Source organism: Leptonychotes weddellii, chromosome 16 (genome assembly GCF_054177405.1).
Source record: "Leptonychotes weddellii isolate Sample4059 chromosome 16, ASM5417740v2, whole genome shotgun sequence".
Taxonomy (NCBI): domain Eukaryota; kingdom Metazoa; phylum Chordata; class Mammalia; order Carnivora; family Phocidae; genus Leptonychotes; species Leptonychotes weddellii.
In genome coordinates this window covers 16,092,427-16,117,039 of record NC_138384.1, presented here as the reverse complement: position 1 = coordinate 16,117,039, position 24,613 = coordinate 16,092,427, and the positions used below count along the sequence as shown (strand labels likewise).

Here is a 24,613-nt window from a genome sequence, read left to right as displayed (position 1 = left end):
GACTCTGATAGTGGGTAGGAAAGAGAGAGTTGGTGGGACCAAGAGTAGAACAGAAGCCAGTCATCCTGTTGAGGCAAGAAATGACATTTGTTTAACTTGGACTAGACATTTGTTTACTGGTCAGCACATTCTTTACCTTGAGTGCAGTCTGTTTGGGGAAGCGGAAGAAAATCAGGAGGCCTTGTATTAAATATGGGGAAACTGGGGGTGCCTGGCTGGCTCAGTGAGAAGAGCATACGACTCTTGATCTCGGGGTCATGAGTTTGAGCCCCACGTTCAGTGTAGAGATTACTTAATTAATTAAGTAATAGGGGCGGGGCGCCTGGGTGGCTTAGTCGTTAGGCGTCTGCCTTTGGCTCAGGTCATGATCCCAGGGTCCTAGGATCAAGCCCCGCATCAGGCTCCCAGCTCAGCCGGAAGCCTGCTTCTCCCTCTCCCACAGCCCCCCTTGTGTTCCCTCTGTCACTGTGTTTCTCTCTGTCAAATAAATAAATAAAATCTTAAAAAAAAAAATAATAGGGGCGCCTGGGTGGCTCAGTCATTAAGCGTCTGCCTTCTGCTCAGGTCATGATCCCAGGGTCCTGGGATCGAGCCCCGCATCGGGCTCCCTGCTCAGTGGGAAGCCTGCTTCTCCCTCTCCCACTCGCCCTGCTTGTGTTCCTGTTCTTGCTGTGTCTCTTTCTGTCAAATAAATAAATAAAATCTTTAAAAAAAAAAAAAAATAATAGGGGCGCCTGACTGGCTCAGAGGACCATGTGACTCTTGATCTCAGGGTTGTGAGTTCAAGCCCCACGTTGGGTGTAGAGATTATTTAAATAAATAAATATTTTAAAATAATAATAATAAATAGATAAGAGGGACCAGTTAGGCAAAGGAATCAAGGTTGGCTGACAGCCAAAGGGGCTGTATGTTTACAGGACACAGTAGGCAATGGGGAGAAAGTGTTACTTCTTACAACCTGACTTAAAGTGTCTGCCTTGATCCAACCCCTTTTTCCCTGCTGGCCATGCCCATCCCAAACCCAGCCTCCCTTTTCAAGCTTGGTAATCCCTGGCTTGGATTCCCACTTTCTTCTCCCATTCAGATGGTACTTACTTCTTTAGGCCCAGTGCATAGCCTGCCTTAGGCTTCTCTTCCTTCCCTTCATTTTCCCTCCTCTGAAGGCCTGTGGCTCCTCCCTTTACTATGGATCATCTTATATTGTGCTGTAATGAATAAGACATTTTAAAATAAACTGGAACCTACTCAAGGACTGCAGTGTTTTTCATTTGCATTTTTCTTTCTGCCACAGTGCATCTGGTAAAGCCAGGCACCTAGTAAATATCTAGTGTCATCTTACCTGGCACAGTCAGATCCCTGATCTCTGTCAGAAAAATCTCCCACTTTCCAACACTTCCTTGTTCCTGCAGGGACACAGCCACAGTGCTGAGCAAGAATATGACATGGAGGAGCCGGTGTTGTGTGTGGATGTGGCCATGTTCCTCACTCAATAGGGGAAGGTGCCACTCCTGTCTTCTCTAAAATTCAAATCTCTGTTAGGAAACCACACAGTGTTTAGTGTGAATCACACACTTGTTGGACACTGGTGTTTCCAAGTTAAAGAAAAAAAGGTATAGTCTCAGCCCTCATAATGCTTACCATCTAACTAGGAAGACAAGTATTAAATAGATTATCAGGTTTAGTTGAATAATCATAGGTGTACAAAATGGCTTAAAGCACATAATACAGGGATTGACCTTCCAATGGGGGATCAAAAGACTTCACTGAAGATCTGTTAACCAACACCTGAAATGTGAAATGGAGTTAGCAAGGGAAAGACAGGTGGGAAGGTGGGGAGAGAATGACATCCTCCAGGAAATTGAAATAACTCTAGTTGAGCTATAGCTAAAGCCCACAGGGAGAAGGACACAAAATAAAGCTGAAACTTCCATGTAACCTTCCCTCACTGCTCCAGTGAATTCAGCTCTGCTTTCAGTGTCTTTTCACACTAATCGTCTTTACCATATTTTACTGTGTACGTTTTTGAGATTGAAATCCAACCAGGAGCAAAGGAAATATTTCGGGTAGGACATGGTGACAGGTGTCTCATAGCTTAAGAAGGCCTACTAAGACAAGACAAAAATCAGTCCATGAGTATCGGAACTGATGGAGAGGCATGGGGGATCTTAGCCAGCCTAGGTTCAGTGGGGTGGTAAGGAAGAAATGATTGGAGGGGGTAAGAATCGGGAAAAGACCTTGACATAGCAATTCCAATTCTAACTAGCTATATTTACACAAAGGTGTTATTGCAGTAATGTTTGTAGCAGCAAAATACTGAAAATAATCCAATTGTCTACTAACAGGGACTGGTCCATTTATTCATTCACCAAGCATTTTTTTAATTTATCTGAGAGAGAGAGAGAGCGATAGAACATGAGTGGGTTGGAGGGGCAGAGGGAGAGGGAGAAGCAGGTTCCCTGCTGAGCAGAGAACCTGACGTGGGGCTCAATCCCAGGACCCCAGGATCGTGACATGAGCCGAAGGCAGATGCTAACCGACTGAGTCACCCAGGCTCAGCCTACCCCCCTCACCAAGCATTTTTTAAGCATCCACTCTGTGCTGGGCATATAACTGATCAAGATAGATAATGTCCCTGTTCTCGTGGAGCTCATGGCGGTGGGGGTGGAGGGGTAGGGGACAGAGAAGTGAACAAGCTAATCTCAGATTATTTTTAGAAGTACAGGTGTCCTTTTTACCTGAATCTGTTTGGTTCCTGAGTTTAAGTGGCAGGGATTTAGGCACTGAGTGATACCTGTGCTTGGAGGAATATTAACATAGTAATGTGATGGAGAGTAAATTGGAGGGAGGTGCTAAGACAACTTTCCTGAGGGGATGTGCTCGAGGTGAGACCGGAATAACTAGAAACTAGTTTCTAACCATGTGGAGATCCTAAGGGAAGAGGGAGTAACAAGTATAAAGGCCCCAGGGTAGGAACAAGCTAGATGTATTCAGGGATCATCAAGGGCAGCCTGGCTAGAGTCCAGTAAGTGGTGGGGATATCTGAATCTTATCCTTAGTACAATAGATATTGTAAACCAGCAATGCTGTTGGTTTTAGGCAATGAATATGTTATGATACAGCTGTTTATGGCGTACTACGAGGCAATTCAAAGGATAAAGTAAAATTATTTGTACCCCTATGGGAAGATCTCCAAGATACATAGTTAAATGCAAAAAGCAAGTTGTAGAGCAGTATGTAAGGTATTTCACAAAACAAGACTCTTTGTGAATGAAGCATGGAGTAGGGACTCTTGTATGTACGTACCAAACGGTTAACAGTATTTATTTCTAGGGAGCACAGGGGGATTGGTGAGGGGGTGAAGGAGGGCTGTTGTTTTTACTCCCCAGTATATTTGGATTTTGTAACAAAGGAAGTGCATGGGCAGTGAGGAACTGGTGATTGTGTGACAAGGTGTGGCTTTCCAGGAAAACACAATAGCTAAATAGGGATACGGGATTGCAGAACATATTGCCCCTTGTGACTTTCCTGCCTGCCATACTGGATTCTTTACAAAATTATGTAAGCAACTAGTGTATTTAACCCAACATTCCCCTCAAGATATCAAATGTGTGATCACCGTTTCTGATGAGCCTACAGTATGTTCCCAGTATTGCCATGGGAACATTTGTGGTGTTGATCCCTAGTTGAACAGGAATGTGATCCTACAGGAATCAGTGACTTTCAAAGATGTGGCTGTGGACTTCACCCAGGAAGAATGGCACCACGTGGACCCAGCTCAGAGGCGCTTGTACAGGGATGTGATGCTGGAGAACTATAGCCACCTGGTTTCTCTTGGTAAGGACCAAGTCAGTATCTTGCCCACTGGCAGGTTTTTCCTTTCTCAGGTGCTAAGGTTGTGGGGCTTGTAGATCAGGTGGCCATGAGCAGGGTATGCACGGTTAGAGCTTGTTCTTCTCTTTACAACTCAGCTTTACAGTTTTCTGAGCCTGCTCTTTACGTAAAGTTCTTTCTTTTGCAGAACTGGAAATAGGTCATTTGATTGCATGACTCCTCAAGTTGCACTTTTTTTTTCCTTCAGAGTTCCTGAAGATCCAGGACTAGTACTGACTTGTAGGAGGGGTCTTTGTCCACTTGCCCAAACAACCAAATCTTGTGTATTTACCCATGAGCAGGATATCAAGTTTCCAAGCCAGAGGTGATCTTCAAATTGGAACAAGGAGAAGAGCCGTGGATATCAGAGGGAGAAATCCAAAGACCTTTCTGTCCAGGTAAATGAGGAGGACTCAGGCATGCAGGAATCAATGCAGACAGTGGCACAGCTGAGGGAGGGGGGGAGCACCTTCATATTGGTGCCTTGGGAGCTCCTAGACCTGCAGAGGAAAACTAAGCTATCTCCTGGGTGATACCTCTGTCTCCCTTCTGCAAAAGGGTGTTCCTGCTGCTGACAGGTCTTAGAAGAAAATGTACCCCTTTGTCCTACACAGAATACCATTTCTCCCTATACTGTGATCCTATCGCTGGATTTTCTCCTCTGGTGTCCTCAGTCTCCCATCATGATTATCAATCCCTTTTCTTACTCATTCAGACATTAATTGAACTCCCATGTCTTCTTGTTTTGTCTTGCTGCTTTTACGGTCGGTGGCCCCAGACTTGTAGAAGTACCCACGGCTTTGATTCTCCATCTTTTCATAACTTGCTTTCAGACTTCTTTCCCTGACCACATTCCTACAACACCTGTCTGGGGAGGAGTGCCATCTTCCTTCCATCCTATTTTCATGCCAGTTTGTTTCATTGCCTCTCCATGGCTCCTGGAGTATCCTTCTCTCCTGGTCTTCTGGCTTACTAAGTACTTCTTGGCTTTAGGTCTTTGACTTTGCTTGGTTTCCCCCCTAAGTGAATCTGCCTAAGGAGTCTGCTCTTCAGCTTCCTCCCCTTTCTTTCTGTATTACCACCTTACAAGGGTGGTAGTTACAGCTCTTTATTCTGTGCTTTGGACTCAGAAATCATCCTTACTTGTACCCTGGCCACTTTTTTCCCGTCTCACAGGACCCCTCCTTGTGGAAGTCCCATGCAGTTAAATACCTAAAATCTAAATTAATCATCTTTCATCCCCAGCCAGCACATTTTGCTACCTTGCCCATTACCTGTTTCTCCCCTTGCCCATTACAAACCACTGGATCAAGGGCACCTGGGTGGCTCAGTCATTGGGCGTCTGCCTTTGGCTCAGGTCATGATCCCGGGGTCCTGGGATCGAGCCCCATGTCAGGCTCCCCGCTCCGCGGGAAGCCTGCTTCTCCCTGTCCCACTCCCCCTACTTGTGTTCCCTCTCTTGCTGTCTTTCTCTCTGTCAAATAAATAAATAAAATCTTAAAAAAAAAAAAAAAAAGAAACCAGTGGATCTGTAATCCCTCAGTCCAAACACCCCAGTCAGTTTAGTCTTTTTCATGCAATTCACGTTATTTTCCTCCCAAATTAGGGCCCATGAGGATATTACTATAATTTCCAGTTGAAATTGCTCAGTCTTTTATAACCAATATTGGATTTTTAAGATCATAGCTTTTTTGAGATATAATTTACATACCATAAATTCACCTTTTTAAAGTGTACAGTTTAGTGGTTTTTCAGATATTTACTGAGTTGTGCAGCCATCACCAGTATCTAACTACAGAACATTTCAACACCCAAAAAGAAACCCCATACCCATTAGCAGTCACTCTCCATTCCCTGATACCCCTGCACCCATTAATCTTTTTATCTCAGTGGATTACCATTTCTGGATATTTTATGTAAATGGAGTCATATAATAAGTAGCCTTTTGTGACTGGCTTCTTTCACTTAGCATAATATTTTCAGGGTTCATTCATGTTGTAGCACGTATTAGTACCTCCTTACTTTTTATTGCTGAGTAATATTCCATTGTATGGACATACCACATTTTGCTTATCTGCTCATCACTTGGTGGACCATATTGGATTTTAATGCTTTATCTTCATAAACCACCTACCTCTGACAAAACCTTGCTGTTACTCCCTGTACCTCATTATAGGAAACAAATCCCCCCTTGATTTTAAGGTCCCCTATTGTATCTTCCAGTATTCTCTTTCCATTCCCACTAAAACAAGTTCTGCTTGGGTTGAACTTCTTTTTAATGTTTTCTGTAAGTAGTGTACAGTTTCCCTAATTAGATAATACTTTCTACCTATCCAAAGTTGTCTATTCAATCCATGAACATAATATGTATTTATATATTTATTTCTTCCTTCCCTGATCACAAGTACCATTTATATCATCTTTTACTGCACAAGCTCAGATTTAAAAATATACCATCTAATGGTTTTCCTTTTTTATCAAAATATTGACTCTTATTTCTAAGACTTCAAGCTCTTGGAGAAAGAGTCTATTATATATCTGTGTATTCTATCTGTGTTATAGAGCACATAGAAAGCAGTCAGGAATTACTTGATTGTTTTTGAATGTGATTGGGGAGAGAACTTTCTCATTCATTCATATCAACAAACATTTCTTGAATATCCCTCTGAGAAATATTCTAGAAGAAATACAAAGCATTTTCTGTCATTGGGAAATTAGAATTGAGTCTTGTTCCAGGGTAAGGAATTTTGAGGCTTAGGGCCCCTTGGTTGTTGGTTTTTTCCCTCCTGACATTTTATTATGAATATTTTCAAATGTATGGAAAGTTGAAAAAATTATACAGTGAACACCATATTCCTACCACCAAGATTCTATAGTTGTTAAAATTTTATTATATTTGCTTTATCACATATTCGTCATCTATCCCATCATCTTTTTTTTTTTTTTTTTAATCTGTCTTACTTTTTGGTGCATTTCCAACTAAGTTGCCAACACAAGTACATTTCACCCCTACACACTTCAGCATACATATCATTAACCAAAGTTCAGTATTTATGGTTTTTTCAATAAAAATATGTATACAGTAAGCTATGCAACTCATTCTGAGTACTGTCCAGTTGCTTTTGACAAATGCATTCACCCATCTAATCCAAATTCATTTCAATTTGGAACATTTCCATCACTCCAGAGCCCTCCTTCCCTTTAGTTTTTAAAAATTACCATTTTTAGAACCTAGAGACTAATTAATTGTCTGCTGTTAGTATTCTGAAATGAAACAGGGGTTTAGAGATCAATTTATTAGGCTGAGTAAAATCCTTTTTGGTCAAGAGAGGTGATTAGTGTAGAACCAGAACTCAGAGAGGCTAAAACCAGAGCCCTATTTGTAAAGGCAATGATGATTTGCCTCCTGAAATATTACTTTATCTCAGTTTGTAAAGTATAGCTTTTGGTCTCCAAGTATGTCAAAGAATGATTAGAGTCACATCAGTGGCTGCGGATCTCTGTAGGATTTGAAGATTTGGAGCCTCAGAGGTGACTTTAAAGAAATTGTGAAATGGCTGAATTAGGAAGACAGATTTTGGGATGATTTGTAAAAGGGACAAGAAGCATGGAGAGCAGTTAGGATCTTACAAGACAGACCATGATTGTATTCCATTTGTGTCTGTGCCTAACATTCTCATGCTCACTTATTCCCTTATATCCTAACCAGCCCTCCTGGAGGGGCTTCCTCATTCTAGACTTGCCATACACTCTGGCTCTGCAGTCTGCACTGTCACTTCTTTTTACTTTTCCTTTCCTTCATTTGGGTCTTCTCTCCAAACTACAGGACTAATTTCAAAACAGAATCACATATAGTTTATATTTCTTTCATTTCCCCATTCCTACTGTAGCAGTTTGTTTCAAGAGGAGGGAACAGGGGACTTTTGCCCTTTGGATTTTTTTCAGACTGGAAGACCAGGCCTGAAGCCAAATCATCACATCTGCAACAGAGCGTATCTGCAGGATCCCGTAGCACAGATGGCCTTTCGCATGCCACATTTGAAAGCACTTGGGATGTTAGTAGCCAATTAGAGAGACACCAGGAAACCTGGAAAAGGTACCTGGGGCCAGGTGCATCCAACCAGAAGAAAATAATCACACCAGAGGAAAATTTTCAGCAAAATAAATTTGGTGAAAATTCTAGATTGAACACAGTCCTGGTTACACAACTGAACATTCCTTCAAGGCCTACTGAATGTGATACACTTGGAAGCAATTTGGGACATAATTCAGATGTAATTAATCAGAATAATATCCTTGCAAAAAAGAAACCTTATAAATGTGACAAATGTAGAAAAGCCTTTATTCATAGATCATCACTCACTAAACACGAGAAAACTCATAAAGGAGAAGGAGCTTTCCCCAATGGTACAGATCAGGGAATTTATCCTGGAAAGAAACACCATGAATGTACTGACTGTGGAAAAACCTTCCTCTGGAAGACACAACTTACTGAGCATCAGAGAATTCACACTGGGGAGAAACCCTTTGAATGTAATGTGTGTGGGAAGGCCTTCAGACATAGCTCATCCCTTGGTCAGCATGAGAATGCTCACACGGGAGAGAAACCTTACCAGTGCAGTCTCTGTGGGAAAGCCTTCCAGCGCAGCTCCTCCCTTGTTCAGCACCAGAGAATTCACACTGGAGAGAAACCCTATCGATGCAATTTATGTGGGAGATCTTTTAGGCATGGCACATCCCTCACTCAGCATGAAGTCACACATAGTGGAGAGAAACCCTTCCAGTGTAAGGAATGTGGGAAAGCCTTTAGTCGATGTTCTTCCCTTGTCCAGCATGAAAGGACTCATACAGGAGAGAAACCTTTTGAATGTAGCATATGTGGGAGGGCTTTTGGTCAGAGTCCATCCCTTTATAAACATATGAGGATTCATAAGAGAGGCAAACCTTACCAAAGCAATAACTACAGCATAGATTTCAAGCACAACCCATCTCTTACTCAAGATGAAAGCACTGTCACTGAAGTGAAATCCTATCATTGTCATGACTGTGGGGAAGACTTCAGTCACATTACTGACTTTACTGATCATCAGAGGATCCATACTGGACAGAACCCCTATGAATGTGAGCAGAACTTTAGTCAACAACCTATTTCTCATCCTGGAGAGAAGCCCTATCAGTGTAATGTATGTGGAAAAGCTTTCAAAAGGAGTACAAGCTTCATAGAGCATCACAGAATTCATACTGGAGAAAAACCCTATGAATGTAATGAATGTGGAGAAGCCTTCAGTCGACGCTCATCACTTACTCAGCATGAGAGAACCCACACTGGAGAGAAACCCTATGAATGTATTGACTGTGGGAAAGCCTTCAGTCAAAGTTCATCCCTCATTCAGCATGAGAGAACTCATACTGGAGAAAAACCCTATGAATGTAATGAATGTGGGCGAGCCTTTCGAAAGAAAACCAATCTGCATGATCATCAGAGAATTCATACTGGAGAAAAACCCTATGCTTGTAAGGAATGTGGGAAAAACTTCAGTAGAAGTTCAGCACTAACTAAACACCAGAGAATTCATGCACGAAATAAACTGTAGAAGCCCTGAAATTAAGGAATGTGCAGAAAACTTTAGCTAAACTATTGTTCTTATTCAGTATCACAGGATTCTTACTAGAGAGGAAGCTTGAGAATGTAATGGTGTGTGTGTGTGTGGTGTGTGAAGAAAGCTCTATGCTAGTAGACAATGTTTTTTTTAATAAATAGAAGCCACATTCTCAAATCTGATTACAGACTTTGTAAAAACAACTATAAACATCATATATAACCAATTGGAAATGATATGCCTATGTATTGGACTTTATAAAGCTTTTGAATATATGTATGCAGGAGAGCATCAACTTTGAACAGTTTGACTTGTAACTCTGTGTTTACAGCCTTTTTTAATAAAACTCCTGCAGTAATGACCAAAACTTATTTTAAAATTGCTTGATGACCGCATTCAACTGCAGCTCTTACATTAAATTCACCATGGAAACCAGTTCCACCTCCCGGAATCCACCATTCAAAGAATGAGATCAGCTGGTCCAACCACTTCATTGTACAGATAAGAAACCAAAAGCCAAAGATGTGAAGTGGTTTGCACAGTGTGATACAGCTTATAATGCAAAGCTGGGTGGAGAAAGCGGGTCTCCTGGATCTTTGACCCTGTGGTCTAGCCACTGAAATGGAATTCAGAGGGCTTTAAAGTAAATTTTAAAATAAATCAGATGCACAAACTAATGAGCACTTGAGTTGGATACTCTAGGAATTCATAAAAGCATAAGAGACAGCAAAATACAGAGGCAGATTTGTCACAGACTTATTCAGAACAACTTGTTGGAAGCTTACATACCAAAATGTTAACAAAACCTGTGAATAGTTCAACTGCTGGTGACCTTTTTCCTTTTCCCAAGTGTAATATTTATACATTCAACTAACATGTCAGTTTCATAGACCTGCTCAGTCCTCTTACTGTGCTTTTTATGACACTCCCATGACAAGGCACTGCCCCAAGCTTCCTATATTGGATCAGTGGGAAAACAGCACAAAACTAAAGAGGAAACATTCTCCCCAAGTTAATTTTACTGTGGAGGAGTATAAATGTAATTACCCATTGTCATAAAATCTATCTTTAAATCAGTTTAGAGAACCCATGTAATGACCCATTTTGTGTGCCAAGGAAATACTTCATGCTCTTCCACCAGTAAAGCATGAGATAAGCATCAGTAGCCCACTCCAATCCCTAATGTTCTCTCATGCCTACCGTAGGCTATCCTAAAAGAATCCCAAAGGTGCCAACAGTGGAGATAAATTTGGAAGTAATTGTGGACCTTGACCCCTTTCACACAAGAACCTCTCCTCTCTAAAGATAAGTAAATTTTCCCACCCTGATGAATCATGGAGAGGAATGATATAGGTGATGTTGATGGTAAACCTTTCCTACTGTCTTCTTTACATGCCAAGTAGCAAGATCCATTATCCTTCTCTCATCCTGGACAACAGGAAGTAACTCCCAAATATTCTTCATAATTCTTTGCAGGAAAAATGTGCATGGGGGCTGAAATGTGTGATGTCTAGCACAATGAGTCCATTACAAGTGGAACAAGATGGGAATCTGCCCTTCCAAGACTTTAACTGTTCAAAAATATCTTGTTTGTGATGTTCCATGCTTAACACACACACAGTGCCAAGACCATGTGTTGTCTGATACATAGTTTGACAATGGGTAATTCTATACAGACCCCCCCTTCCACTGAGTGGCTGCCATGCTTATCAGGAACTTATTTGCTGCTGATTATTTGGGGATCCGCATAGTGGACTATTTGCAAGAATGACATAAATTGGAACCAGTTGAGTGCTTTCCTACTTTAAAAGAAGTTTGTAAAGACTTAGTTCCAGAAGACTCAAAGAAAACCACTGGTTTGTGTGTGGAACTTGGCCTAGATCCGACCAATCTCTGAATCTCAGCACATCTGCATTGACAAAGAAGGAGCCCAGAATGTCCGTGGTATGTGTGGTTGATTGAGCAGAGGATTCTCGAGTTCCAGCAACCAGGCACCATGCACTTATGAACACCCAGCTTCCTAGGCCACATGAAATACATCCTTGTAACATCATTGTATTATTTCAATAAATAGCCTTCTTAGTTGAATGGGAGTCAGTTTGTCTTTTTCAGTTTTCAGAACTTGGCTAAGATTAAAGTATGGTGCATCCAGGAGGAGGGATTAACTGCTAAACTCATCACGGTCAGGTGAGTTAATAATAGCTACTGTTTATTCAATGCTTACCACTAGAAAGAAATCGTGTGAAATATTTCATAGCCATCATTTCATTTAATCCTTACACCTCCTTGTTCTAGGTCTTATGTTAGCTCTTGTCTTTGCCCAGCTTTTTTCTCCCTCTTTTTCTTGTAACATCTCTGCTGTACTGACCACAGGAACAAAAGTTAACATCCCTGGGGCTTAGTGATAGTTCTAGGGGCAAGCATGTGACCTAGTTGAGCCAGAGTTCTTTGCCAGAAAATGTTCAAAATAGCTTTGGCAGGGACACTTTAATTTTGTGTTGCTAGGCTGGAAAGGTGAAGGCCTAGAACTGCCTAGAGCCCAGTTCCTTACCAGAGAGGGGATGCAACTGACATGGTGTTCTCATTGCTAATCTCGAGGTCCTTTGGAACTGGCTCAATTCTGAAACCCTTCCTGGGATTCAGCGGGCTCCCCACTGTGGTCCAATTTACCCCTTTTTGATTAAGCTAATTTGTCAGATTTCTGTTGTTTGCATTAAAGAAACCTAATACAAGTATCCTTGTTTTCTAACGGGGGTGGGGTAGCCAGAGAGGTAAAGTAATTCCCTTGAGGTAGTATTTCCCATGGCAGATTCAGGCTTTGAACCCAGGACTGTCTGGCTACAAAGGCATAGCTTTTTACCTTTAACTGTGTTGTCTCCAGAGCCATGCTCATATTCAAGGAGCTGCATATAATGCACTATTGTTTTGGGAGGAGTGAATGAAGGGACCTGCTGATAGGTTGGACACCACGCAAAGACAAAATGGTAAAGGGCTTCGGAATACTTTTCCTGACTACTTTAGTAAATTAAATTACCTAAATTCACCCATAACCCTCATACCTTAATGTATCAAGATGTTATTTACATTTGACCATATTATGGGTAAAATCTTGTACTTAAAAAAAAACAAACACCATTTTTCATAAATATTTTCCATGTTACTCTACAGTCTCAAGATCTCCTTGAGTCCCTTACTGTTGGGACACATTTGGATTGGGTTTGGTATTGGTTTTTATAATAATGACATTGAATACTTTTATCTTTTGAAACACCTTTTTTTTTTCCTACAGAATTTTTTCTTAAAATATCCCGAATGAGGTAAAATATCCAAAGTGGGTTTTCTGGGTCAGCATGTATAGGTTAATATAATCAGATGGTGTGAGACTCCTACAGGAATAAACTGGATACAATAGTGCAGGAGTAATAGTCTCAACATTACAAAAGGGAGCTAGGAGAAAACCAGGCTCCCACCCCTGGTGCCTGGGTGTGTCTGGGGAAGGGTCCCAGGGCGGGCATCATGTCTGCCACAGCATCTCGCACACCGCTGCGCTGGCCTGGGAAGACAGGAAAACACAGTATGCCCGATGACAGTACGCCTAGTTCTTTATAGCTGCTGAACTAGTTAGTTCTTACTCATCTGTTAAAATGCAGATGTCACTTCTGGGAGGATTCTGCTGCCCTACCTCAACTAAATTGATCACCCTCTTTTAATGTTTCATAGATTACTGTTAATGTGCTTTATGTTACTACGGTTTGTATTTGTGATTATTTGGTTTTCTCCCCACCCCCACCTCACACTAGATTATGAGTTCCAGAAAGGAGGGTCTGTGTCTCTGGTAACTTTTTTGTTCCCCTGCTTATCACAATGCCAGTCACATGGTAGGTACTTAATCTTGCTAAGTGAACAGTGGAGTGGAGATTTGTTGTCAGACAAAGAAGACGGGCTTATAAATGAAAAGGTGCTCGATCTTAAAACCAGAATTTTGCAAAGGAAGGCAGTAAGATACTATTTCATACCCATTCGGCTGGCCAAAATTTAGAAGTCTGGCAGGGGGGAAATGAGAACTTGTGTACACTGCTGGCAAGAGGATAAACTGGTATAATCATTTTGAGGAGTAATTTGGCAATATCCATCCAGTAAGAGTGAAGCTAAGCATACCTCATGGCCCAGCAATTCCATTTCTAGATATATATTCTGGACTAGAAATTCTCCTGGGTGAGCACAAAGACATGCGCAAGGATGCTTAATGCTGCAATGTCCGAAATAGTAACAGTAGGGACACAGCACAGATGTCTTTCAGTAAGTGAATGGGGTTAATAAATTGTAGCATACAGTACAGTATTTAAATGAAGGAACAGAGCATCTCACCAAAAAAAAAAAGAAAAACGTTCTAGGTCTGCCTATACCACTCCTGTCCCCATGAGGCTAGATGTGGCTGCAGAAAAACAGAGCCACAGTGACTGGTCCCACTTTAAATTCCTGACTGTAACCTCAAGCATTTGTCTCCCTAGTCCAGTCATTGTCCCAGTCTCCTAAGGTCCCAGCCTCCTGAACTACAGTTTTATAGCTTCTCTCTTCTCAACTCCAGCATTTCACCCAGTCCTCACTCAGCTGGTGACCTGGTTTCCTAGTTAACTGAGAAAAATAAAAGCAATCAGAAGGTAACTCTCTGCGTTCTTCCTTTCCTTTCTGTTACTATGGGTGATACTTGTTTCTCTTATCTAAGGCCAACTTCTCTTGTATTCGATCCCATCCTTAAACTAGGACATCATTCCTGCAAGTGTCCTCTTCTCTGCATCTTTTCTTGTCTACTGAATCTTTCCCATTAGCATAATAATGTGCAGTTTTTCTCATCTTAAATATATGTATTTGTGAATATATGTACTACAACACCCTCTACCTGCCACTCCATTTTTTGCTTCACTTAAGAGGAATATCCCAGGGACGCCTGGGTGGCTCAGTCATTAAGCATCTGCCTTCGGCTCAGGTCATGATCCCAGGGTCCTGGGATTGAGCCCCACATTGGGTTCCCTGCTCAGCAGGAAGCCTGCTTCTCCCTCTCCCACTCCCCCTGCTTGTGTTCCCTCTCTCACTATCTCTCTCTCTGTGTCAAATAGATGAACAAAATCTTAAAAAACAAACAAACAAACAGGAATATTCTAGTGTTCGTTGTCTTCACTTCCTCTCCCGTTCTCTCTTGCACCCCTCCTAATCAGGTCTTTGTTTCTGTTCTTGCTGAAGGGCGCCAAGGGACTCCATGTAGCTAAACGTACCTTTTTTCAGTCCTTTTACTTGACCTTTCAGCATTATTTGGTACAGTTCATCACTTCCTCACCCTTGACACATTTTTTTTGGCTTCTATGTTACCACGCTTTTCCTTGTACTCTATTGACAGCTACTTCTCCCAATTGTTTTTGTTTTTGTTTATTTCTTTAGACATGAGAATTCTTCTAGGGCTCAGTCTTTAGGCTTTTCTTTTTCTATAGTCAGCCCTCATTGTGGCTGTCATCCTCTCTCATGGTTTTAAATATCTACTTGCTGGCAACTTCAAAGTTTGTATCTCTAGCCCAGGATTCCAGACTCATGTAATCGACTGCATATGTGACATCTCTTCTTGCATGTCTAACATATCTTGAATTTAATGTGTCCAAAGATGAACTAATTCATGATCTCTCCCTCCCAGTCCTATCATAATCATGTTCTTCCCTCAGTCTTTCCTTCTGGGAGAAGAACCCCATTTTTCCAGTTGCTCAGGCCACAAACTCGGGAACTGTTCTTGATTCTTTTCCTTTGAACCTCACATCCAAGCTTCAGTAAGTCCTGCCTGCTAACTATCAGGATGGATGTGGATGACCTTTCTTGTTTCCTCTGCCTCCCAAGTCCCTGTCATCAGTCATCTCTGGCTCAGATATTTGCAACAGCCTCCTAATTGGTTTCTCCGCTTCCATCCTTGCCTCCCTGTGGTTGCAGTTTAGTAGCTAGAGTGATGCTATAATAATCTGAGATCATGTCATTCATCTGCTCAGAGTCCTCAAATAGCTTTCCATTTCACTGAATAAAAGCTAAAGTAAAAGCCCTACATAGTATTGTTACCACCTGCTGCCCTGTATTATCTGACTCCCCAAGTCTTCCTTCTCGCTGCTCTGGGCCCACTGACCTCCCTGCAGTAACTTACACAAACAACAAGCTTCCACCTCTGAGCCTATGCTTTTGCTGTTCCCTTTTCTGGAGTCCCATTTGCCCTACATGTCACATAGTCTAGTCCCTCATCTGCAAATCTTTGCCCACGATTTTCTTAACAGAGCCCTTTTTTGACAACCCTATCAAAATAGCATGCCTCGGGGCGCCTGGGTGGCTCAGTCGTTAGGTGTCTGCCTTCAGCTCAGGTCATGATTCCAGGGTCCTGGCATCGAGCCCTGCATCGGGCTCCCTGCTCCACGGGAAGCCTGCTTCTCCCTCTCCCACTCCCCCTGCTTGTGTTCCCTCTCTCGCTGTGTCTCTCTCTGTCAAATAAATAAACTCTTTAAAAAAAAAAATAGCATGCCTCTTCCATGGTACACCCCATCTCCCTTCTCAGCTTCATTTTTTCTGTAATACTTACCACCACCTAAATATTTCACTTGTTTATTATATGACCTTCTCTAGAAGGTAAGCTGCATGAAAGTAGGGATTTGGGGGCAGGAGGAGGTCAACTTTATTGAAGCATAACATACAGGGATGCCTGGGTGGCTCAGTCAAGTAAGTGTCTGCCTTCGGCTCAGGTCATGATCCCAGGGTCCCAGGATCAAGTCTCACATCAGGCTTCCTGCTCAGCAAGGAGCCTGCTTCTCCCTCTGCCTGCCGCTCCCCTTGCTTGTGCTCTCTCCCTCTCTCCCTCATAAATAAATAAGATCTTAAAAAAAAAAAAGTGGGGAGAAGGGCAAGGGAGCAGAGCAGAAGACTTCTGTAGTAGATACAGAACCCAAGTGATTACTTGCAGGAGTTGGTGGAAGAAGAAAACTGATTTTTGCTAGTTTCAGTAAAAACCCTGTAATTTTGGAAAAACACTTTTTTTGGACACATTTTTTGACAAACATTTTAATGGATAAAGGAACTGAGAAATTTGGACCTAAAATATACATGGTATTTTATTGTGCTCTTGACAGATAAGTATTAATTGTAATAATTAATGGGGTTTTTGTTTTACTGTATGCATTAAGAAACTAGCAATTAGCAATTGTTCTTGAATTTTAATGCTTGTTTTCAGAAGAGTTATGACAGGATTTTGACAGGCTCTTTTCTGTTGGCTTGGCATTGCTGATAAGACCCCAAAAGCAAAATCTCATGTTCCCCTGCATTTTAAAGGGTACTTTAAGGCGTGGACATCCTGTCCCACAGGAGTCTCTAGGCATTTTAAGATTTACAGAACCTCTTGCTCTTGGGCCTCCACTGACATGTTAGCATATAACAAGGTTCAGATCCAGAGGAGAGGGGCCCTATGCTCCTAGGGTGAGGCCTCTGCCCTCTCCGCAGGACTAGGGGACTCAGGTACCAAGAGAATAACTGGACATATTGGGGGCATCTGAAATCACTGGAGCTGGCCATGGGACACCAGCAAAACCACAGGCCCCCTTCTTCTTGGGATAGCTAGCCATGTCCCCCTGAAGAGTGTATATGGGGTGGTAAGGGGGTGGAGAGGAATCAAACACAGGCAGGGGTCTGAAACTGGAGATTTCTGAAGGAGGGGCAGCTGCTGCTAGAGTAGCCCCTACCAGGAGAGCATGAAGCCCTCTAAGGGTCCGAGGTTGTGTTGTGCCTAGGAAGAAAGGGACAGGACCACTCATCTGTTTTCTTTGCTGCCAAAGATCACAAGACAGGATTTCAGTAGCTCTGAAGACCATGTAGCTCTGACCATGTAAGTGATGGTCGAAACCAAGAGCCTTGAGAATGAATGGGGAGCTAACCAAACGAGAAGCTGGAGTGGTGCTTGAAAACCGGGACAAACCTCTACTCTGTGCCTGGGGCTCCCAGAAAAGGGAAGATAGGGTGGCAGGAGCCATAGGGCTGTGTCCCAGTGACTGTTAGATGATGACCCACCTGGAGAGGGGTTAAAGGCGAGAACTGCATGGGGCCAAAGAGAAAGGAGAATGCCCCGCCGTAAATGAACACTTGGGGCTGCGGTGACAGCCATGCATCTTCCCAGTGAGGAGACTCCTGCCCGGCAAGCCACCGGCCCCTGAACAGGACCATCCTGGCGGACCTCACCTTCTTTCTCCTTCATTCGCCCCTGACCCACGCGCGGAAAAGCGGCCAGGGCGTTCGGACATCTGAAAATAAGGTATGAGTTTGGAGTTTTAAAGCGGCCTAGACTAAGTTTCAATATCCGTAAGTAAGCGCAAATTTGCTTTCCCTTAGGTTAAGGGATCCTAATGGGGGATCTGAGAGCGTCGCGGGGTAAGAAGGCCGCTTATTGGTGACACCACACGGGTTAGAAGGGTTTGTACCACCAAATTTCGGAATTAGTAACAGGAAGAGCTGGGTGTTCCATTTAAAGAGGTGTCAAAGGAAGCCCACTTGCGTCCCCCCACATTTCACGAGCGATAGGTGGGAGGCGCGGTCCGCACGCCCGCGAACACCCGGCCTCCGAGTTCCCGGGTTGCGCGGCGCGACTGGAGACTACATTCCCCGAAAGCCTTGGCGGTGGCGCACTTCCGCCTCCGTAGCTGACGTCTTCCGCCGCTGACGCCCGCGCTCGGCGCACGAGGGAGAGGAGTGAGGTTGTGCACCCGCGCCTTCAGTTCCAGTTTGCGTGGGATTGTGCTCAGTGTTTCGTGCACGGAGCGCAGATGAGCAAGAGTTTGGGTGGGTGTGCGACGTGCGCCCAGCGTCCGGCTCCGGTGTCCCATGGCCAGAACACCCCAGGCCGGGCCCCGCCCCTCTTCTCCCGCGCTTTGCCCAGAGGCTGGGCACTGCCACCTCCTGTCATGTGACCTACCCGACAAAATGGGGATAAGTTGAATCATATGAGATTGTCTAGGTAAGTGGAGAAACTCCAGGTAACCGTATGTTATCTCTCTGAAAAAGTGTGGGTTTTCCCGAGGAAGTGTGTTTCTACTCCACTGAAACAAGGTCCTAAAAACAGAGACACCATCTCCTCCTCTCCCTCCGCCTTTTCGCTCCCTTATTCTGGATAGGAACGGTCCTGGGCAGGTAGGCCGGAGTGAAAATGATGAAGCCTTAAGTGAAGGGCCACACTCCCAATAATGGTGGTCTAGGTAATTAGGGCCACCTCTTCCATGGAGTATAACCTAAGCTGGTTGTGAGATCGAGCGCCACATCAGGCTCTATGCTGGGCTTGGAGCCTGCTTAAGATTCTCTCATTATCCCTCTGCCCCTCTCCTGCGCTCTCTCTCTCAACAAAAGTATAAAAGTGCTGAAAGCTGGGAGTCTGAAGAATCACCCCACGTTTGAACAGGGACCCCACAAATGAAGGTACCCTCAAGAAAATGTTGAACTGGAGATAAGCCCTGGCATAGACATGTATCCCAAATTCATGTCATCTTGGAGGTGTAAGGAACCTGAGCCTTCAGTATGGACCAGACTAGTGGTGTGCCCAGGTGTTGACAGAAGCAAATGAAAATATAGTACCTTATAGAAATACTTTAGGGAAAGGTATTATCATCTCAGACATCAGAGTGTTCACATACACCCCCTTTCTTAGTAACTTCCAGCACATTCTCAAAGATAACCAGATAAACAAGGAAGTAAGACATCATGAAAAAACAGGCAGAAATAATAGAAAACAAATACACAAAAATTTCAGATTCTAGATTTATCAGAGAAAGAGAATAAAATAGCAGTTTTTCTTATTTTTAAAGAGAAGAAAAAAGCTAGAAAATATCTACAAAACCACAAAAGCTTAAGAAATTGACGTATCAGATTTGGAAAAATGACCAAACATTAAAAAATAGCTAATTAAAAATTTAAAAACTGTGTTTAACAGCAAATTACACAAAATAATTAATCAGCTGGAATATAGGTAAGAAGAAATTGTCCAGAAACCGGTGGGCAGAGACAGTGAGATGAAGAGACAGAAGAGTCAGAAATAAGACTAAGTAAAACACATGAAATCATTGGGCAGGAAAGTCCAACATAAGTTTAACCAGATTCCCAGAGGAAAATAAAAACTATAAGAAATATTTGAAGAGTTAATGCCTACGAGTTTTCCAGAACTGATGAAAGACATACCAAGCTATAGATTCAAGAAGCCCAATGAAACTAGAAGAGGATAAATAAAAATAAATCCACAACTATGTACATCATGGTGAAACAATAGAATATAGAGGGTAAGTAAAATCTTATAAGCAGTTAGACAAAAAGATCAGTTAACTTCAGAGAAGTAACATCTGACTTCCCAATAGCATTAATAAAAGCCATATGAATGAGGAATGATATCTTCATTGTACTTAAAAGAAAATATGTGCCTACCTAGAACTCTGTATAGCAAAAATATTTTCAGGAATGGAGACACAAGTCCCTTTTACAAAACTAAAAACAGGAATTTCATCATGAGCAGACCCTAACTAAGGAAAGGAAATTCTAAACACTGTATTTCATACAAAAGGAAAATAATCCCAGATGGATGGTCAGAGACACAAGAAAGAATAAAGCCCAAAGAAAGTGGTCAAATGTGAATAAATGATTAACTGTATAAAACAATAATAATATTTATAAGTCTTTAAACATACAGAATTAAAATCCAAGACAGAGATGCTTCCATTGCTAGCTATAACAGAATAGCTTGTCATAAACTAACATTTCTACCAGAAATAGCTAGAAGAGCTGGATAAAATACAAATATATGTATTATTTATGCATATACATATATATTTGTGTGTGTGTGTGTATATATATATACTTGAAAGCATTGGAGAGCTCCCAAAGCAGCCAGGAATTGAGGATACAAGATATCAAAGAGAAGGAGAGCTCACTGAGATAAGCCCAGCATTCTCCATGCCTCCTCTCCCAGAGGGACAGTTGATGGTACCTAGTCACAGCGTTGTAAAACAGTTGAAAAACAAAAGACTAGAAAACATTAGGAACAGCAAAAGGAAAAAAAAGACATTTTACCTTTGTAGAGAAAATACTGGAAGAATGGTCAAAACGCCACAGGTATCTAACAAGCTAGTGGATAGAGCAAAATAAGAAAAAATACTAATTCAGAAAGTGCGAAAGAACTTGTCAAGAGCCTCCTGCACATCCACAAATGCAGCACATCCAGCTGAGGAGTCACAGTGGGCAATTTGACTCTTCCTTGAGGGGTCATTGGAGGGATGAAGTTTCATCTTTGACCCAGGCTTGAACCAGAGGGTAATGGGCTGGATGCCAACTCTAGCCCAGAGAAATCCCAGGATGCCACAGCCACAGACACCCTGCCTCACCATCTCCCACCTCACCTAGAAGCAGTTCCACACTTCTGGAAAGAGGTGGCTTTCGCCTACCGCACTCCTGCCCAAAAATAGTCCGTGTCCACCAGAGTGGGTGGCAAAGGGGCAGGAATCCAAGGAAACTGAGCCAAAGGCAGGGAGAGAAAAGCACTCCTTTGCCTCCCCTGTTACGTGTGACGTTCCCCAGAGTTTGCCAGGTCAGTGGCATTTCTTGGTTCAGGGATCCAATTCAGAGGTGGGGGTGACTTCACTGACTCAAAGACCCAGCAACCGATCAGAACAGCAGTGGTAAGTCTGCAAAGAAGGTTGTGGACTTGGGGCCCTTCCATGGGACAAAAACAGCTTCCATATTAGGGAGCTTTATGAAACACCTGCAGGCCCTGCAGGATTCTGCACATCCTCCTTCACCTTCATGGTCCCTGTGCTCTGCCACTGAGGTCCTTAAAGGGGCACGTAGGGCTCAAGAGGAGGTGATGACCTCTGTGCTGATGAGTCAGCAACTGCAGACCCAGGAGCTTATGTTGGGGGTGGGGTGCAGGGAAAGGTGGGGAGTAAAAATCTGGGACTGGAGAAAAAGGGCCCTAGGGGGGTCAAAAGGAGAGCAGAAAGGGATGGGGAGAAGAGGACAAAGGACAGAGGGTTGGGAACCCTTCCTGGGGGCTCCAGGGTGCTCAGTTAAGGAGGATCTCGCACATGTTACAGGAACCCTTTCCTCTATGCCCATCCACTCCTACCTTTAGCCAGGCCAAATCAGGTGTCAGGAAAGACATTTTTGGTCCTTTTCCCCTTTAAATTTGTTTTCCAGTTTCACAACACAAACACTTTTGGGGGTGGGGATTAAGGAACCACATCCATGACATTGCCCAACCTATCTGGATGCTTCTAATTCATACTACACCTGTTACTTCAAGGAGAGATGGTGGGTAGGAAAACTGTGTCCCCACACCAGGCTCCTCTTTCCACTATGCCTCAAATACAAGTAAATGTTATGACTAGGGAAATATAAATTCATTTTTTTAAATGTCACTGAATTCACAGATTTGGTCATTGTGTAGTACAATGGTTTTCAAATTTGAACATACGTGAGAATCTCTTGGAGCACTGGTTGAAACAGATTTCTGGGCCCCAGCCTTCTATTTTCTTATTCAGCAGGTATGTTCCAGAGCATTTGCAGTTCCAAAAAGTTCCAGATGATGGAACTGGATGACACTGCTGGTCCAGGGACCACACTCTGAGTACTGCTAATCTAGGTTATCAAATAGAGCTACTTTTAGGGATGCTCTGTTTGTTTTGTTTTTCAAGCACTCTCCTCCAGTTTATTCAAACTCTTAGCCAATTTTTCTAGCCTTATCCCTTCCTCAAATATGTCCAAACAACATTTCATGGAGGATATAGACCAAAATAGTAACAAGAATAGCAGGAATGAAAATGATACTCCAGACCCTTAAATACAGAGAAAACTGGTGGTTGCCAGAGGTGGGGGGTGGGTGCTGGGGCAGGGATGGGCAAAACAGATAAAGAGGATTAAGAGATACAAACTTCCAGTTATAAGTCAGGGAGGGGTGCCTGGGTGGCTCAGTTGGTTAAGCGTCTGCCTTTGGCTCAGATCATGTCCCTGGGTCCTGGGATAGAGCCCCATGATGGGCTCCCTGCTGAGCAGGGAGTCTGCTTCTCCCTCTCCCTCTGCCCTCTCCCTGCTCATGCTCTCTCTCTCTCACTCAAGTAAATAAAATCTTTTTTTTTTTTAAAGATTTTATTTATTTATTTGAGAGAGAGAGAATGAGAGAGAACACATGAGAGGGGATAGGGTCAGAGGGCAAAGCAGACTCCCTGCCGAGCAGGGAGCCCGATGCGGGACTCTATCCAGGGACTCCAGGATCATGACCTGAGCCGAAGGCAGTCGCTTAACCAACTGAGCCACCCAGGCGCCCGTAAATAAAATCTTTTAAAAAAATAAAATAAGTCAGGGAAATGAAAAGTACAGCATAAGGAATATAGTCTATAATATTGTAATAATGTTATAGGTGACTACACTAATCGAGGTTAGCCCTGAATCAATATGCTGTACACCTGAAACTAATAAAACATTGTAACATTGTATGTCAGTTTCAATAAAAAGAAAATGATAAACTCAGCATGTATACATTATGTACAGCTAAAGTATGTCAGTAATACCTTAATAAAGTGGGTTTTTTTAAATGAAAATAAAACCTTGTGCTCTTCATTTTTCTACAAAATTTCTACAAGTATTTTGTTTGACTACTTAAGCTGAAAAGAAATCAAAGTGCGTTGGCAGGGAGGGGCAGCGCTGGGCTGGTCCTGAGAGTGGGCTCCAGTCCCAGCAGCAGGGACAGTGTAGTGTGGGCGCCCTTATGGTGGGCTCTAGACCCGGCTTCTTTTTTTTTTTTTTTTAGGATTTTATTTATTTATTTGACAGAGAGCGAGAGAGGGAACACAAGCAGGGGGAGTGGGAGAGGGAGAAGCAGGCTTCCTGCTGAGCAGGGAGCCCAATGCGGGGCTCGATGCCAGGACCCCGGGATCACGACCTGAGCTGAAGGCAGACGCTTAACCACTGAGCCACCCAGGCGCCCTAGACCCGGCTTCTTGAGATGGCCCCTTCTCCCTGGGGTCTCGCAGAAGGAAGGAATGAAAAAAGAAAAAAAAAAGAAGAGGGGTGGCTGGGTGGCTCAGTCAGTTAAGCGTCTGACTCGGTTTTGGCTCGGGTCATGATCTCAGAGTCATGAGATCAAGCCCCACATGGGGCCCTGCACTCAATGTGGAGTCCTCTTGAGATTCTCTCCCTCTGCCCCTTTCCCCCCGCTAAAAAAAATGTCTTAAAAAAAAGAAAGATAAAATGCTACACCTTTTCTGAATTTCTTTTTTTTTTTTTTAAGATTTTATTTATTTATTTGACAGAGACGCAGCAAGAGAGGGAACACAAGCAGGGAGAGTGGGAGAGGGAGAAGCAGGCTTCCCGCTGAGCAGGGAGCCCGGTTCAGGGCTCAATCCCAGGACCCTGGGATCATGACCTGAGCCGAAGGCAGACACTTAACTGACTGAGCCACCCAGGTGCCCCCCTTTTCTGAATTTCTTAGGAGAATGGCAGTGCCTTTTTACTTTTCTTCAAAGCACATATTCAGCCAAGCCTTAAATTAGGACTTAGCAGTGTGTTACCTCTGCTGGCAGGTTGCAGTGACAATGTTTGTATGTGCTTAAACTATCCTCTTCTCCCCCGGAAGTGGTCAGTAATACATTTCTTGTAAATAGATTTGTTCTTTGCAATTTTTTTCATGTTTCAAGATAATAGCATTGTTTTGTCCTCCTCTGTGCTGCACATTCAGGTCTTAGCTCAGGGTCCTGCACCTAGTAGGTGCTCAAAAGATTTATGAACAGAGCTAATGGACAATTCCAAGTCTCCCTGATGCCTTCCCAGTCAATACTCTTTGCTCTTTTGAGTGACCTGGGACAAAATTCTTAATACTCTCTGTACCTCAATTTCTTAAACTGTAAAATGGGCACATTACTAGAACCTACCCCCTGGGGTTGTTGTGGACTAAATGAGTTAACATGTTGCACAGTGCGTAGCTCATAGCACTATAGATGTGTCTTGCCACTATTTTGTAATTATCATTACATCATCATTGGAAGCAACTGGGCTGTAATGGGCACAGCATTGGACCTGAGTAAGAAAATGTGACACTAGCTGTCCAGTGTTTT

General features: G+C 43.0%; 1 protein-coding gene across 9 annotated transcripts in view; it reads left to right on the top strand.

The window, feature by feature from the left end:
- Positions 1 to 24,613, top strand: part of ZFP90 (ZFP90 zinc finger protein) — a 47,148-nt gene that overhangs the window by 12,766 nt on the left and 9,769 nt on the right. For 4 of the 9 annotated variants that reach the window (XM_081807417.1, XM_081807419.1, XM_081807418.1 and 1 more), the window contains 3 exons: positions 3,708 to 3,834; positions 4,173 to 4,268; positions 7,816 to 14,611. In XM_081807417.1, the coding sequence (XP_081663543.1) occupies positions 3,708 to 3,834; positions 4,173 to 4,268; positions 7,816 to 9,464 (1,872 nt within the window). In that variant the 3' untranslated portion in view covers positions 9,465 to 14,611. Of the gene's footprint in view, positions 1 to 3,683; positions 3,835 to 4,172; positions 4,269 to 7,760; positions 14,612 to 17,652; positions 19,945 to 24,613 lie in introns of those variants that run through there. The other 5 variants (XM_081807420.1, XM_081807415.1, XM_081807422.1 and 2 more) reach the window with 5 other exon arrangements.